The sequence below is a fragment of the Spermophilus citellus genome (genome assembly GCF_964194105.1).
Source record: "Spermophilus citellus genome assembly, chromosome: 9".
Classification (NCBI taxonomy): Eukaryota; Metazoa; Chordata; class Mammalia; order Rodentia; family Sciuridae; genus Spermophilus; species Spermophilus citellus.
Window position 1 is genome coordinate 132,744,777 of NC_138191.1, and position 17,416 is coordinate 132,762,192.

At 43.2% G+C, this 17,416-nt stretch overlaps 1 protein-coding gene and 1 long non-coding RNA gene across 2 annotated transcripts in view; both read left to right on the forward strand.

Annotated features, from left to right (window-relative positions):
• Positions 1-17,416, forward strand: part of LOC308656114 — a 36,499-nt gene that overhangs the window by 2,658 nt on the left and 16,425 nt on the right. The gene's annotated exons all lie outside the window — the stretch shown is intronic.
• RDM1 (RAD52 motif containing 1) lies at positions 1,938-11,751 on the forward strand. Its single transcript, XM_081306812.1, has 7 exons — positions 1,938-2,144; positions 2,510-2,689; positions 5,534-5,656; positions 6,333-6,501; positions 7,667-7,765; positions 9,495-9,580; positions 11,545-11,751. Exons 1-7 carry the CDS (start codon positions 1,989-1,991, stop codon positions 11,653-11,655), a joined length of 924 nt encoding a protein of 307 aa, XP_081162938.1. The 5' UTR covers positions 1,938-1,988; the 3' UTR covers positions 11,656-11,751.

Here is a 17,416-nt window from a genome sequence, read left to right on the forward strand (position 1 = left end):
AGGGAAGTGCTTATACCAGTGAGTTACATTTCCAGCCCTGTCCATTTTATTTTATTTTGAATCAGGGTCTTGCTATATTACCCAGGCTGGCCTCGAACTTGTGATTCTCCGGCCTAAGGCTCCTAAGTAGCTGGGATTACAGGCATGCACTATAAGGTAATATTGTAGAGTCACAAAAATTAGACATGAGGTCTCTTTGGCTGTATAATTTTCTTCCCAGGGTTCTTTTACCAGTTGAATCCCTCTAATACATTTTTATTGCCTCTTCAGCTGTGTTCCAACATATGTGATCATTTCACAATTTTCCTTAGGGGAAACTTTCCCACAACCTTATGAATAACTGCCTCAGAGTTGTTTGTGATAGACAGCCCATACATTGTTTTGCTCATTTTCTTCCATTTGAATATATTTTCCCTTTGGAACATGTGAAATCATCTCTTTGCCTCACTAAGGAACAACCAAGCTTCAAGATCTTCAACAAATTCGTTCTTAGAATTACTTGGATGTGAGTAAAAATATTTCTTTTCTAATTTTCTGTAGGGGTACTGGTGATTAAACTCAGGTCCCTGCACAAACTAGGTGCTTTACCACTGAGCTACATCCCCTGCTCCCAAAATACTTTTTAAAACTAATAACTGATAAAGGAAGAGCCCATAAAACAACCAAATCATGAAAGGGAAAATTAAAGTATATTTAGGGCAGGGTTTTCTTATTTTAAAAGGGTAAAGGTGTTTGGTTTGTTTACTTTTATGTGATAATAAAAAATAGCCTCCTTGGAATTTGTAACCTTTTAGAATAACTCTTATTCAAATACCAGGACTTAGCCCTGTGAGAATGGACTTTTGATCTGACACTTAAGTATAGCATGCGTGAGCCTAAGCAACTCCATCTTAAAACTCCAGTTTGAAACCTGCAGTCTCACCAGGCACAAAGCCCTCCAGTGTGGCCCTCAGACACAAACGAGTCATTTCCCCCTACCCTGATAAACTCAGAGTGAAGTCTCAGGCAGGCTGTTCTGGCCCAATAAGAGGGAAAGGTGAAAAGATCAGGGTGGGGACCACCAGACCAGATGATTTAACCCCAGAGTAAGTGATACACTGAGAAATCCAGTGGTAGCTGATAAAGATTGAAAGGTAGGGGTCAAAAGCCCCCAAATCTGGTATAAATAGTGGAGCAAATGAACAGACATTCAGCCAGCCACACTGATGCCTGTAAGGGTCCGGCGAAACGTCGGAGAAAGAGACCACGAGACTAGCTTCATGCAATGGCAAGGGGGATTTATTGGATCCGTTCCAGCGCGCTGGGACTCTGTGCTCACTCAAGAAGGGAGAGCAGCCCAGAGCCCAGAGCAGAGGTCAAGCAGAGCTTAAGTACACTTTTTGGAGAGGGCAGGGGGGGGGGGCTTGCATACATCAGAACAAATCATCATGAGGCGCGGGAAAATTGAACAACAACTCTGATACATGATTAGTCCATTCATTGGCGGGAACAGGCTGGGCAGGGGTGATTGGTCACTTCTAAACTGGGTACACATTCAAACTGATTGGTTCGGGCCCTGTGACAAACTGCACAGGGCCCTAGGCTGAACGGCCAGTAGGGCGTTGTCTTAACTATCTCAGGAATCTGGGTGTAACAGAGGAACTTAATAGTACCTAATCTTTTACATTTTAATTCAAGGTTTCCAGCTTAGAATCTTTACCCTTTCACCAGCATCTCAAAAACAAACAAAAAAATTATATATATATATATATATATATATATATATATATATATATATATACACACACACACACACTTGAAGAGAAGCACTAAAGTCTTCGAAGGGCATCGGGAACCAGCGGCTGGAATCAAGTATTTATCACTGAGACAGCCTGCGCTGGAAGAGGCTGGGGAGCAGACGACTAGGATCCCGCCCACATCCGGCCACGCCCCCTGCCCACATCCGGCCACGCCCCCTGCACGCGCTCCCTTTTTAAAATATCGCGGGCATGCCTTGCGCAGGGGCAGAACTGTTTGAGCCTAAGGTGCGCAGGCACGGTGACAGTAGGATGGCGGAGTTGGTTCCTTTCACGGTTCCCACTGAGAGTGACAAAACCCTGTTGGTGTGGGAGCTGAGCTCTGGACCCACGGCCGAGGCCTTGCATGTGAGCTGGGGCCAGGGTAGAGGGAGGAATGGAACAAGCCGTTCACCCGCTGTCTGGGAGCTTCAGCCCCTCACCCGCCTCGGAGCCCTGCTGAGGTGCTGTTAGCTCTAGACGGGACCCCAGCCGCCCATTAACCCCAGCAGATTTTACCGGGACCCAGAGAAGTACCTCTTAACAACCATTACCTGTTGCTTTGTATTGCTTCTCAAATAAATGTTGCCTCGTTGGTGAAGGGTGAAGTGTTTTGAGTTGCACAGGTCGTGTAGAAGGGCTTGGAGCACCGGGAGGGGGGCGGGGGGACACGCAGTTTTGTTTTCGGGGCGTGAGAGTTGATGCACTTAACTTGGCGTGGGGCCACCCCACAGTATTCTCTGTTCACAGTATTCTCCCGGTTTGGCCTTCTATATTCAGTCCGGGTCTTCCCAAACGCCGCAGTGGCCCGCCCAGGTTTCTATGCCGTCATTAAGTTTTATTCAGCAAGGGATGCCAAAAGAGCCCAGGTAGCATGCGACAGGAAACTGCTTTTTCAGAAATCTCCATTGAGGGTGAGTTCAAATGTGGAATTCCTAGCTCCAGCAGAATGAAGTGTAGAATTCAATAATAGGGTAGCATTTTTGCAGCATTCTTATCTTTTAGTTCCAGGTTTTGGTTTTGTTTCTGTTTTTTGTTTGTTTGTTTTTAGATGAAGAAACTCAAATTCAGGACAGTTAAGTGACTTGCTTAAGATTCATGACAATAACCATGCAAGCTGGAGGTCAAACGCAAACTTACTGTTATAAAATTTCATGTCATTTTATGTGGCCCTGTATAAAACTTTTCCATCAGAGAAGGTCTGCTTATATTTACTTTTGGGTGGATTTAAAATGTGTGAGCTTGACAAACTATTGTCAGTTGTAACATAAAGGGGATGCGTTTTCATCATAACTTTCAAACTACTCATCAGAACTCACTTCATTTCCCAGAAGATGGGCAAAACTTTCTTTAGTGCATTGTAGAAACCTTATTCCATGTTAGTGTGTCAACCAATTTTGCTTTTCTAGAGTCTCAGGTCAATATCTCATTATACTTTAATTCAACCACCTTTCCTTTTTCTGGGACCATTTCAGTTCCTGATTGGCTACTTGATCTGACTGCTTGCTACTGACCTTACTGCCTATTCTTGTTCATATTGCTTGTTGATTTAAACTTGATTGAGTCTGAGAAACTCCACTCAGTAGGAACTCTTGGTATCCTTCCTTCACTTCTGTACTCTATTCAACACCCTCTTCAATCCTGAAATTACTTCCTGTGATTGAAATGATCACCTGTCAGACTTTTAAATTTGGCGGCTGTGATCTTGTCCTTAAATACCTGCTTCTAACTTGTGACCATGTTTCATAACTACTCAGTACAGATGGTACTGGAAAGATCATGAAACAGTTACTTGGTATAATTTTGTGAATAATGAGTTTTACTGTTCTTTGGACATTGAGACCATCTCATAAGCTTTGGAGAATTTCACAATGTAAAGCCCATCACTGATGGAATGGTGAAAGAAGTGTTCAGTAAGTCAATGTATAGTTGGCAGAAGGCATTCATATTAGATTTATTTATTTACTTAACACAAAGCCTTAGCCCCCCCCACCCCATTGTTATCTAGTTTAATTACAAATGTTCATTAGTGTTTTGGCAAGTAAACATAGGTCCTATTTTTTTTTTTTGCCTTTTATAAATACAGAAAAGAGAATAATGTTTTAAAATAAAATCAAGGAAAGGCTTAAAGCCATCAAGAGTGGTTTTTCTCAAGTGGCATGAAGGAAAATGATTGCCAGCAAGAACTGTGGCAAGGTTATCCAAGATGTCAGTAGTGTGTTCTATCCAGGAGCTTAGAGCCCTTCAAAGCTTCCTGGTTCAAAAAAAGGCTCCCTTCAGAGCTTTTCCTGTTCAGAAAAGTACCACTCTGACTCTAAATAGAGGCCAGCCTCCCCTGCAGCACTGAAATATAAAAATTAGCCTTCATTTGTCCTTCCCAAAAGGCAGCTTCAGTTGAAGAAAGAAATTTTATTTTCTTAACTTACTAATTCTTTCATTTAGTCAGTCAGCAGACCAACACTTTTCTATTAAATTCCAATAACTGTTTGGTTTTGGGAATGAGAAAAGAATCAGATCTTGGTCCCTTTGGTACGTAAGGAACTTGTAGACTAGTGATACAATATGCATAAACAAATCAATAAAGAATGATACTTTCAGGCTAGGGTTGGAGTGGCAGAGTGGCAGAGTGCTTGCCTAGCATGTGTGAGGCACTGGGTTCTATCCTTAGCACCACATAAAAAATAATAAATGAATAAATAAAAAATAAAATAATTTAAAAAGAATAATACTTTCACTTTATTTGTATTGTTAAAATTTTATGAATATATTCATATTCTGTACTCTCTTCAAACATGAAATAGACATTCAAGAAATGTGAGAATCTAAGAAATGCAATGTAAGAAATCCACAGTTACATATAAAAAATTTAGAGAGCTAACACTTAGGAGGTATTTACATTCTCGGAGAAGATTGTTAATACAGCTGAACCATTAATCATTTTAGTGGCCTGTAACATTCATAGAGGTATGTGTAGTCTCACCTCTAATATGGGTTTGTAACTTGGTGAGTGCAGTTCATCTAAACTGCTTTTTAAGTCATATTCTCAAGCAGGAGCTACATGATGGGTAGACAAATAATTTATTTTTCCATATTTTTATTGGTGCAAAATAAAATTTCTTTGCTCTCTCACAATTCTATATTTTTTCTGCAGGACTCCCTTAGTTGATTTCATTATCACTTATCACCACCAGAGGTCAGAGGAACCTTCCAATTAATCAGGGGTCCTGAAAATGATGAAGCAAAGTACTGTGGCTTAGAAATAATAAAATAACATTTGTTTAGGGCTTATTAGGAATGCAATACTTAAAATGTTTCTTCTACCCCATTTAATCTTTTTTTAACTCTTTTTTTAATATTTATTTTTTGAGGTATAGATGGACACAACACAATGCCTTTATTTTTATGTGGTGCTGAGAATCAAACCCGGGTCCTGCCCATGCTAGGCGAGCACTCTATTGCTGAGCCACAATCCCAGCCCTTTTTTTTAAACTCTTTTTTCAGTTGTAGATGGACATTTTATTTATTTATTTGTTTGTTTTTGTTTGTTTGTTTATTTATATGTAGTGCTGAGGATCAAACCCAGTGCCTCACACATGCTATGCAAGTGCTCTATCACTGAGTCACAGTTCCAACCCCTCTTTCTATCCCATTTAATTTTAACAATCACTCTATGAATTCAGTATCAATGAATGTCAGGTGTATCCAAGATAAAATCTCTGGCAGGTTATGATATTTGTGCATCTCTTTTATGACTTTAGGTTCGTCTTGGCACCAGACATAAGGTAGTTCAACATCAAGCCTTTGCCCTAAACAGTTCACAATGCCAAAAACTGGCAAATTACTACTTTGGTTTCAATGGATGGTCAAAAAGGATCATTAAGGTAAACTCTATAGACTTTCTTTGAGTACACTCTTCTTTCAACATTATAATCCTAGACTCTAAAAGAAGGATTGAACTGTATTGTAGAGGGAGATGTGAGAGGCTACCTACCACTGAATGTGAGTGGATATATTTGAATCGGCCCACAACCTAGAATTAATAATAATTTCCAGGCATGGTGGTGCACACCTGTAATCCCAGCAGCTCAGGAATCTGAGGCAGAAGGATTGCAAGTTCAAAGCTAGTCTCAGACACTAAGCAATTCGGCAAGACCCTGTCTCAAAATAAAAAATCAAATGGATTGGGGATGTAGCTTAGTAACTAAGTGCCCCGGTTCAATCCCTAGTACCAGATAAACAAATAATAATGATAATCACCTTAATCATCTGAATGGTGTTGTCTGTAGTTTTCTCCAGTGTCTGTGTATTGTTAAATAAAAAATGCTTTCCTATATCTAGTAATTTAGATCCAAATCTTACCTGATTTTGAAGCTGTGGGATATCTCAGTCTGTGATTATTGGAGTTTAGTTTTATTTCTGTATGTTAAAATGGGGAGGGAGCGGGGCTTAGCATGTACCTCAGTGGTAGAGCACTTGCCTAGCATGTGTGAGGCCCAGCGTTGGAAAAAAAGAAAAGTAAAAAATCCTAGAAAGGCATTTTAATTCAAATCCTAATAGCTTCAGGAGCTTTCTGACCTGGAAGAAAGGGAAAATGATGCTCTGGAGTCACCACTGGAGAAGCGAAGCCTGAAGTTCTTCTGTGCTTTAGAGGTGGTGTTGCCATCCTGTGCATGCAGGAGTCCGGGAGTAGGCATTGTGGAGGAACCTTTGGATCAGCTGGAGGAAGGTCTGTTCTCAGTTGGGGAAGGGAAAGAGAAGGGTCTCTCTTCTTTCTAAAGCTCACTTTTTAGCTACCCATCAAGTCCTTCACTTGCTAAGCTACTAAAAATCCTAGGAAGAATTTTTGTGCCTTACAATACAGTTTTTCACCTTGGGCAATACCTAACAGAACCTTAAAATTTGAGACCAACCTCCTGCCAAGAAGCTTAGGAAGAGGAAGGAGATAATTTTCTCCAGTTTTGAGTTGAGAACTTGCTTTATGCTAAAATAGTTCTTCAACTATAGATTTCTTGTGGTCTTCACTTACCTCAGCTAATTCTAGATAAGATTTTCATACACTTATATAAATATTCAGTCCTTTGACTACTCATGAAGGGTCTTGAGCAGAAAAAGAATCAAAGATACCTAGAAAGGATACTGCAGTTTATAACTGAGTTTTTCTAGAATCTATGACACTCAGGCTTAGGGTTTTAACTCAGAGGCAAGCTGTTAGTGGAGCTGAGTAGGCCGCTGTGGCTGAACACAGGTAGGAACCAGGCCCTGCATTTCCACCAAATCTTTCTCAGGGTGTAATTCCGGTCCTGATGCATTGGAGACTAGGGTCTTTAGGAGTGTAACTTCCAGTTGTCCATTTAAAATCTGAGTGATGTGAGACTTATGTCAACTTCCTGGCGTGGATATCCCTTCTAGCACATCAAGAACTTCCATATTACATTGGGGCAGTGAAAATGGACCCTATCAGGATGCACCTACAACAGCCATTCAACAAAACCCATGTGGTATGCTGCTTTTAATTGCAAGGATAATGATCTCAGAATTGTGGATGTATTTTTTTTTATATTTTTTTAGTTGTAGATGGACACAATATCTTTATTGTATTGTTTATTTTTATGTGGTGCCAGGGATCGAACTCAGTGCCTCACACGTGCTAGGCAAATGCTCTACCACAACTCTCTACCACCGTGCCTAGCTTGTATCTTAGATTTTTAAAGTAATTTAGGTTTTATAGTCAGACAGATTTTAGGTATTTAATATCTCTAAATTGCAATCTCATTATTGTAAAATAGGGCTAGTAATTCTGCCTACCTTATGGGGGATATTGTAAGAATAAATGAGATTATAAATATCATTCATACACATATTTTAAATCCATTTGTTTTGGTTGGATTTAGGACCATTATCATTCCTTATGAAAAGAAAGAAGGCCCAGAAGCTTGCTGTTCAGAAGGCTTTATCAGATGCATTCCAGAAACTGTTCATTGTAGTTTTAGGTAAGACTTCTTTGTCTTTGAAGTACTTCAGTTTCAATGAGCAAATAAACTCATTTTGAAAGTTAATTGGATGAAAATGTGGATATCTAAAACCTTCCATATAATGCTTTCATTCACTAAATTCTTTCATAGCAATGGTCTCAAATTTGTCCTGTGATATTTGTGAGAAAAATGACTGCAAATATTATTGTCCCCAGTTTATGAATGTAGAACAACTTGCCTAAGCTCATGCAGAAAGTATTTGATCCAAGTCTTCCTTCTCACTTGCTTGCCTGTCATACAGAATAGTGATTATAAGTTTTGGACACCTGGGTTTGAGTCCTAACTTAGGTTTTTTGTTTTGTTTTGTTTTATTTGGTGGGGGGATACCAGGGATTGAACCCAGGGGCACTCGGCCACTGAGCCACATCCCCAATCCTTTTTGTATTTTATTTAGAGACAGGATCTCACTGAGTTGCTTAGGGCCTTACAAAGTTGCTGAGGCTGGCTTTGGACTTGAGATTCTTCTGCCTCAGCCTCCCTAGCTGCTGGGATTACAGGTGTATACCACCGTGCCTAGCTTGTATCTTAGATTTTTAAAGTAATTTAGGTTTTATAGGCAGACAGATTTTAGGTATTTAATATCTCTAAATTGCAATCTCATTATTGTAAAATAGGGCTAGTAATTCTGCCTACCTAATGGGGGATATTGTAAGAATAAATGAGATTATAAATGTAAAAAGTTCAGAACTATGCTTACATGATAAGCAAACATAATATGTTCACTATCATTGTTATCATTTTCTTTCTGAGTAAACAGATAAATAAACTCTGCTGAATTAAGAATTCAGTTCAGTTTTTACTTATGGCATTGACATATTGGGTAAATATGACTCTTATATAATAATTAGCTGCTTTCATGTGAGCCTTCAAAGAAGCAGGTTTTGAATGACATCACGCTCCCTCTTGAGTTCTCCTGTGATGTGAATGTTACAGGCCACATTCAAAAAAAAATGTGATGATTAGCAGAATTTCCAAACACAACTGCTCTCCTAGTTCATGGGCTTACAAGCTTAGAAACTGAGAAATCCTAATTAAGTTATTAGATACCCTTATTTGCTTGTAAGAGGTAGCCCTGATTGGTCTCAGCCTTCCAATCTGGGTAGCCCTTCCGGGTTCATGAGCTAGAATTTCCAACGGTCAACTCTTGAGTAACAATCTTGAAGAACTAAGGAACTAAGCTTATATGAACTCAAAACTCTTTAGATCAAAAGCTTTATGCTTTGAAGGAAAACTGTATTGTCTATAAGGTAAGTAGACCAGTTTCTGCCAATAAAAGGTGCTAGTACTTTCTCCAAAAATTTGCTCATTGTTTCTGGTGGAATTTTGGTTCTCAGGGAGTAGGAAATTGTTCCTTCTTCTAATATGAAGTGTCTTCTAGGCCAGGGATCTACACTTGGGTTTGAACTTACTTTGACCTCTTGTTATGCTTACTGAACCATTTGTACATTTTTGTTTGCGAATATTTCCTATGTCATAATTTCTTAGTTCCTATCTCTAAGATCACAGCATTCTTTTAACCAAACATTGTTGATACTTCATTATGTATTTTTAAACAAATAGTTATGTTAAGAAATGCTCTTATTTTCTTTCAGACATCAAAGGCATGTCTCATTAGGGTGCTACCATGGTGTGCAATAAGTTTTAGAATAAGAAAAATTCTGAATTAATTCTTGTAACTTTATTTCAGAGAGTGGTAAAATAGCTGTGGTATACAGACCCAGTGAAGAGATCAGTGTTGCCAGAAGTGAAGAAGAACTACATGATATAATTCAAGTATGTGAAGATGAAAGCTCAGGGGTTCCATAGTCAGTGTAGCCATGATTGAAAACAACCAGTGGGCTGGGTGCAGGGGTTCATGCCTGTAATCCCAGCAGCTTGGGAGGCTGAGGCAGGAGGATCACAATTTCAAAACCAGCCTCAGCAACTTAGCAAGGCCTTAAGCAACTCAGCAAGACCCTGTCTCAAAAGAAAAGAATTAAAAAAAAAAAAAAGGGCTAGGGCTAGGTGGCCTGGTGTTATAGCTCAGTGGTAGACCACTTTCCTAGCATGTGTGAGGCACTGGGTTTGTTTCTCAGCACCACATATAAGTAAATAAAATAAAGATTCACTGACACGGGCTGGGGATGTGGCTCAAGCGGTAGCGCGCTCGCCTCGCATGCATGCGGCCCGGGTTCGATCCTCAGCACCACATACCAACAAAGATGTTGTGTCTGCCGAGAACTAAAAAAAATAAATATTAAAAAATTCTCTCTCTCTCTCTCTCTCTCTCTCTCTCCTCTCTCACTCTCTCTTAAAAAAAAAAAAAAAAAAAGATTCACTGACAGCTAAAAATATTTTTTTTTTTTTTAAAAAGGGCTGGGAATATGGCTCAGTGGTTGAGCGCCCTGGTACCATAAAGAAAAGAAAAGAAACCAGTGTTATTGAAAGACTTCAGCATTTCATCATGTATCATTCTTAGAAAAATGAAACTCTAAAACTGCTTTTGATTGTAGGGGATTTATGGACTTCCTGACCCATTGTTTGAAGTTTAGAGAGTAGAATTGAGACCTTTCAAGGGACTACTGTAGTTATAGACTCAAAAGAGGAGCTAGGCTCCCTTTCCAGAGTTAGAGAAAGTGGCCTGCTTGTCTTTTTAGATTTTCCCTCAAGTAGGATCACAGAGATTTGGCAACAGAGTAACTACAGCCTTAGGTTTGATTGTGTTGTAGCTTTGAGAACTATTATGCCTCTAAAATGTGGTGTGTTACTAAATCTCAACATCTCCCTATACTCAAGTAGAATATTTTGCTGAAGAACCTTTCTGTAAATCAATTATATGAAAGCCCTCAACTAGGGAGTAAGTTGCCAAAGTAATTTCTAGATTAGGCATTATTTACTATGTATAAGATATTTGGGGGAGGCACAAAAATATGTTTTATGCGGGGGGCAGGGGGATTAATTTGGAGATTTTCAATTATATGACTTTCTTCAAAAATGTGGGGTGTTTTATTTTGAAAAGGCAGAGAAGTGGATTGCATTCTGAAACAGTATTTTAAGTTATTTCCATGTAAAAGTTTTAGTTCAATTTAAATAAAACCAGTTAAGGAAACTTAACTTTAAGAAGTCTCACTTCCTGTGAAATGTGAAAGGAAGTAAGTCCACACTGACTGTAGAAATCCCATTATAAGAGCAGATCCACCCCTTAAGGAGGTGACTTTGAAAACCATTACTATGTGCTCAGCCATATGCAAGGCACTGGGAATAAGAAGATGACACATCTTTATGCACTAGGGTTGTGTCAGGTAATAAGTAATAAAACAGATTACTATAAGGGCTCTGGAAAAAAAAGTCATTTGGGTTCTAGTCTTAGTAGTGTTTCAAGAAAACTATTTAAGTTGCAGGCTTTAACATCCTGCCTTCTCTAGATATGTGCACATGAGTCACCTCTAAAAAAGTGGTGTTGTCACGCCTACTTGAGCCAAGGTGGGAAGGAGATGTTTTCCCATGCCAGTGTAAAAGGCTGTCCACACGGATTCACACCCCCTTTCTCAGACTGAATTGCCCACTGCCTAAAACCCCTCCTACAGAAATTTCGGAGTCATCACTGATTTCAATGGTAGCCCCAGCCTAACAGAGTGATGAATTAATTATCAAACATGAAATAGGATACAGAGAGTTTAGAGCAAATGGCAACATTTTGGAATAAATAACCTTAATGTGTAGTCTGCCTGTTAACCTAACTGGCCCTCGTTTTACAGGTCACTTGCTTCTCTTGGAAGCAGTATAGCCAAGGGGAAGAAGAATATCTCTCGGATTTCAGCCTGGAAGAGGAAGAATTCAGGCCGCCAGAACTGGACCAGCACTACTGAATATCCCCAGAGGCTCAGTCCTGTGACTTCCTTGGGAATCTCTGCTGCCCTCCACCCAATGGGCTGCTAGAGTCCCGGGGCCACCCACATCTAGGGCCCAGATCCTGCTTAGATGTAGGGGAGGGGGCCTGTGGGGGTCAATTGTGGCCCCTGCCTGGGGAAGGGAGGCTTGGGTTGGTTGGGAAAAGGCTCTGAGCAAGCCTAATAAAGGTTGCGTAAACAAAGGTGTTGTGTCATAAATAAAGGGCGGGGCGGGGCGGGGCGGGGTGGGGGGGGGTTGTCCAGGTGCAAGCATCAAGGGGCTGCCATAAGGGTTAGGCCCGCACAGGCACGCGCCCCATTGGCCTGGGTCGCTGCGCCCACGAGCCTCCGCACATCATGTCCCTGTTGCGCCTTTGGGCACCAGGGCTTCTCCTCACTTTGCAACCATTGTGGCTGCTGGTCCAGGCAGCTCAGCCTCTGGAGTGGACCCAGGACCCTCTCCAGCTGACCTCTGAGCACCCAGGACCTATCAAGCCCTGGTCTCTGCACTCCTCTGAACTCCCATCCTTATCACCCCATGCGCTTACACCCCCGGCAGACCCGGGAGGCTTTGATGACCTGGGGTCCTCTGCTCGCTCCCAGATGTTGGACTCACCACAGAAGTTAACTGACAGTTTGCTTCCATTCTTGGGCAGGGATTCACCTGGAGAGCCGCCCCCAGAGGTAGATCAGTTTGCTGTTCCACGTCAGGATCTGCATCAAGACAAACTAATTCGGCAAGAGAGGCTCCCAGAATTGGTTCCAATGCTAGATGGGGATCAGAATCAGGTCCTAGCTCTACCTTCTCGACTCAAAAGTAAGATTCATACTGTCAATCTAGATCAGTCTACAGATCACCAGTCATTTGAAGTACTTGTTCCACCTCTAGATAGCCAGAGTTCAAAAGCAGCAAAGTTTATTGTTTCACCACTGAATCTGAAGAAGGATGTAGCTCAGCATCCGAGATTTGCTAAAGTTGTTGGTGGAACTCCAAAGCAATTTGCAAAACTTCAGCTTCAAAAAAACTTGCAGGATGATTATGTATATCCAAGTACAGATGTAGCTTATTCTGGCAACCTACCTCCGGAATCCCAGGAGAACTCAGATGAGTCTCCAGAAACTCCTGACCAGGTTGAACCTTCTCTGGAGGCCCAAGAGACTCCTGAGGAGCTCCAGTCCTCTTCGTCCCAGCAAGAAGTTCCTGAGGACCAGGAGGCTCTAGGAGGTGAAGCATCAATGCATCATAAACTTTCATCTCTAAGAAGTGACACTCAGCCAGTTGTCACAAGTAAACCTGCAGATCTGGTTACCGTAACTCCGCAGGCAGATAAAGAGATTCACCTTCCTTCAGGCCAGGAGCAGGCCCCAACCCAGCCTTCAGAGGGTCTTGAAGTAGTAGAACCTTCATCAACCCAACAAGAGGCTCCAGCTCAGACTTCAGAGCTCTCTGAACCCTCTTTATCTGAGCAAGAGACTCCAGTTCAAGCTCCCAAGTCCCCTATGGAGAATATAGCTGAAACTCTACCAACTCTACCTGTAGTTCCATCTCTAGGTCAGGATCAAGTTCATGATTATAACTTGCCCAGTGTTACAGGTAGGCCTGCAGACGTGGAAATTACCATAACTTCGGAACCTACCAAGGAGGCCGAATCTTCTCTAGCCCAGCAGGAGGCCCCAATTCAGCCAGAGGCCTCTGTTCAGGAGGCCCCAGTTCAGCCAGAGGCCCCAGTTCAGGAGGCCCCAGTTCAGGAAGCCCCAGTTCAGGAAGCCCCAGTTCAGGAAGCCCCAGTTCAGGAGGCCCCAGTTCAGCCTCCAGAGTATGCTGAGGAGGTAGAACCTTCTCTAACCCAGCAAGAGACCCCAGCTCAGCCTCCGGGCCCTCCTGTGGAGACTGAACCCTCTCTCAGTGAGCAAGAGACCCCAACTCAGCCTTCTGAGTCTCCTGGGGAGGACCAGTCTTCTGAAAGCCAGCTGGAAGTACCAGTGCAACCTCTAGACTTGCCCAGTGTGACTGGTAAACCTGCAGATGTACTGATTACTATAACACCTGAACCCACTACAGAGGTGGGAACTTCTGTGATCAATGGTGAGGCTATAGTTCCTCCCTCAATTCCAACTAATGAGTTAGGACCTTCTGCATCCCAGCCTGAAGCCCCAACTGTGCCTCCAGAGCTCCCTAACGATGTAGGTCAACCTCCAGAAGGTGAGGATGTGACAGGTTCTTCTCTAGGTTCTGATCAAGCTGAGTCTCCTACTCCAGAATTGAATAATGAGGTTGAAACTTCAGCGCAACAGGAGACCCTAGATGAGTCCTCAGTGTCCCCTGAGCAGTTGGAACCTCAGCCAAGCCCCCCTCTAGAGGAGGAACAACCTCCAATTGATCAAGAGGTCCCCAGTCAGCTTGAAGAGCTGCCTGAGGAATCTTTATCAAGTCAGCAGGAGAGCTCATCTCTGCCCTCAACGCCCCCCGTGAGTGTTGAACTTCCACCAGTCCAGGAAACACTCCCAACTAAACCTCCAGAATCCACATTTCTCTCGACTATTGCTTCATTCAGTGATTCCATGTCATTTTCACCTCAAGATCTAGAAGTAATGTTCAGAAGTGGGTCTTCAGATTTGCCTAAAACCACAGTTCAACATGTGGCTCTGATAGTTACTGTATCTTCAGAAGCCACTAAAGAAGTTGAGCCAGTTTCCACCCACCAAGTTACATTTTATCCAACCCAGTCTAATGCCCCTTCCCAGTCTCCAGGATTCCCTGAAAACTTTGGATTTTCTTCAGCCCAACAAGCAACCACAACTCAGATGGAAACTTCAACTCAGGTCCTAAGTCAGAATAAAGCTCAGGATTTAACATCACCCAGTGTTACATTTCAACCTTTGGACCTGGAACTCACCTCAACTCCAAAACCCACTAAACATTCTACAGCTGAGAAGAAGCCTGTAGCTCTTTCATTGTTCCCTATGGCTATTGGAACGTACCATATATCTCTTCCAACGGTCCCTGTATTTGTTTTTCCAACCATGAAGGAAACTTCAACTTTGCTTCCAACGTATCAAGAAGGAATAATTCCAACACAAGAAACTTCAACTCAGCCACAGGTCCTAACTGAGAATCAAGTTCATTTTTCAACAGTACCCAGCTTTACATTTAAACCTGTGGAAGTGGAACTCCCCATAACTCCAGAGCCCAATGTGGTGGTTGAAAATCATCTACAGCCCCACCATGTGGAAATCCCCATAACTCCAGAGCCCAATGTGGTGGTTGAACATCCTCTACAGCCCCACGACGTGGAAATCCCCATAACTCCAGAGCCCAATGTGGTGGTTGAACATCCTACAGCTTTTCCTCTACAGCCCCACCACGTGGAAATCCCCATAACTCCAGAGCCCAATGTGGTGGTTGAACAACCTACAGCTCCTCCAAAGCCCCACTATGTGGAAATCACCATAACTCCAGAACCCAATGTGGGGGTTGAACATCCTACAGCTTTTCCTCTAAAGCCCCACGACGTGGAACTCACCATAACTCCAGAGCCCAATGTGGGGGTTGAAAATCCTACAGCTTTTCCTCTAAAGCCCCACGACGTGGAACTCACCATAACTCCAGAGCCCAATGTGGGGGTTGAACAACCTACGACTTTTCCTCCAAAGCTCCAGGACATGGAACTCACCATAACTCCAGAGCCCAATGTGGGGGTTGAACAACCTACAGCTTTTCCTCCAAAGCCCCACGACGTGGAAATCACCATAACTCCAGAGCCCAATTTGGTGGTTGAACATCCTACAGCTTTTCCTCCAAAGCCCCACTATGTGGAACTCACCATAACTCCAAAGCCTAATGTGGGCGTTGTACATCCTACAGCTTTTCCTCCAAAGCCCCACGACGTGGAAATCACCATAACTCCAGAGCCCAATGTGGGAGTTGAACATTCTACAGCTTTTCCTCTAAAGCCCCATGAGGTAACACTTCTACGTCCTCACCAGGGGACTACAAATCCTCCTCCAAACCCCCCGGAGACAACATTTCCACATCTAGATCTGGAAACTACAAATCTTCCTCCAGAGCCCCCTGATGTGTCATTTCCACGTCCATACCAAGAGACTACAAATCCTCAAATCAACCACGAGGAAACTTCGGTCATGCCTCAATCTTTTGAAGTGGAAATTACCATAACTTCAAAACCCAACATTGATGTTGCGTCTTCTCAAACCTTGCCGGGGAAGCCAATTCAGCTTCCAGAGCCATATAAAGAGATTATAGCAAAACCTCCTGTATATTATGGGATTACACTTCCAACGATAAGTACAGCTCTGGTGTCGGAGTCATCTAGTGTTGGAGTCCAACCTCCAGACGTGACAGTTACCCTGACTGCACTGCCCAGTGTGGCAACTGAAAGTTCTACAACTCCTGCAACTCTTCCATCAACTGAAACAACTTCACAGCAAACAAATATGACTGAATTCACAATTCCCCCGCTGACCTCACCCCCGATTCCGGGACAGATCCGCAGATCCCAGCACACTGTGCGGACCCCACCCATGCAGGAAGAGATTCGCAGAGGTCCTGAAAGGTTAGAAGCCATGATCTGGATGGCCATGCGGCCCCTGCTGAAACGCAGAGAGACAATACAAACGTGACACAAACACGGACACACACAATAAACGTTTAACACAAATTCAGAAGCAAAAATTAAAGACAGACAGTGAATTCAACAGAAAGAGTTGCCGGCAAAACCAGACGGGTTGGCAGTAAAATACACCGACGAGGGTTCATCCGCCCCTCTACCTGATGGGGAGCACCTCCGTCCCCCCCCCAGTCCCCCAAAGCGTCCCTTGGGGGCGTGGCCTGTGACTCCTGAGGCCCGTCTGCCAGTCACCGCCAGGGGGAGCTTACGCTCTCCACTGACAGCCACACACACACACACACACACACTGCCAACCCCACCCGAGGCTCTGAGAGATTATGCCCCTTTGGGGACTTACGCCCACCATTGAGCCGCCAGAGACCAAACCTGAGCGATCGCACCTGAGCCAAACCTGAGCGATCGCACCTGAGCAATTGCGAAAGAAGAACAAGGGGGAGAGAAGGAGAAGAAGGAGAGGGGAGAGAGACAGAAAGAGAGAGAGAGAGGCGCCTTACTTACCCCCGAAGCAGTTCGTTAGGTCTCCCTGTCCGGAGATGCGCAGTTCCCGGCCAACGCACCAAATGTAAGGGTCCGGCGAAACGTCGGAGAAAGAGACCACGAGACTAGCTTCATGCAATGGCAAGGGGGATTTATTGGATCCGTTCCAGCGCGCTGGGACTCTGTGCTCACTCAAGAAGGGAGAGCAGCCCAGAGCCCAGAGCAGAGGTCAAGCAGAGCTTAAGTACCCGGGAGGCTTTGATGACCTGGGGTCCTCTGCTCGCTCCCAGATGTTGGACTCACCACAGAAGTTAACTGACAGTTTGCTTCCATTCTTGGGCAGGGATTCACCTGGAGAGCCGCCCCCAGAGGTAGATCAGTTTGCTGTTCCACGTCAGGATCTGCATCAAGACAAACTAATTCGGCAAGAGAGGCTCCCAGAATTGGTTCCAATGCTAGATGGGGATCAGAATCAGGTCCTAGCTCTACCTTACTCAAAAGTAAGATTCATACTGTCAATCTAGATCAGTCTACAGATCACCAGTCATTTGAAGTACTTGTTCCACCTCTAGATAGCCAGAGTTCAAAAGCAGCAAAGTTTATTGTTTCACCAC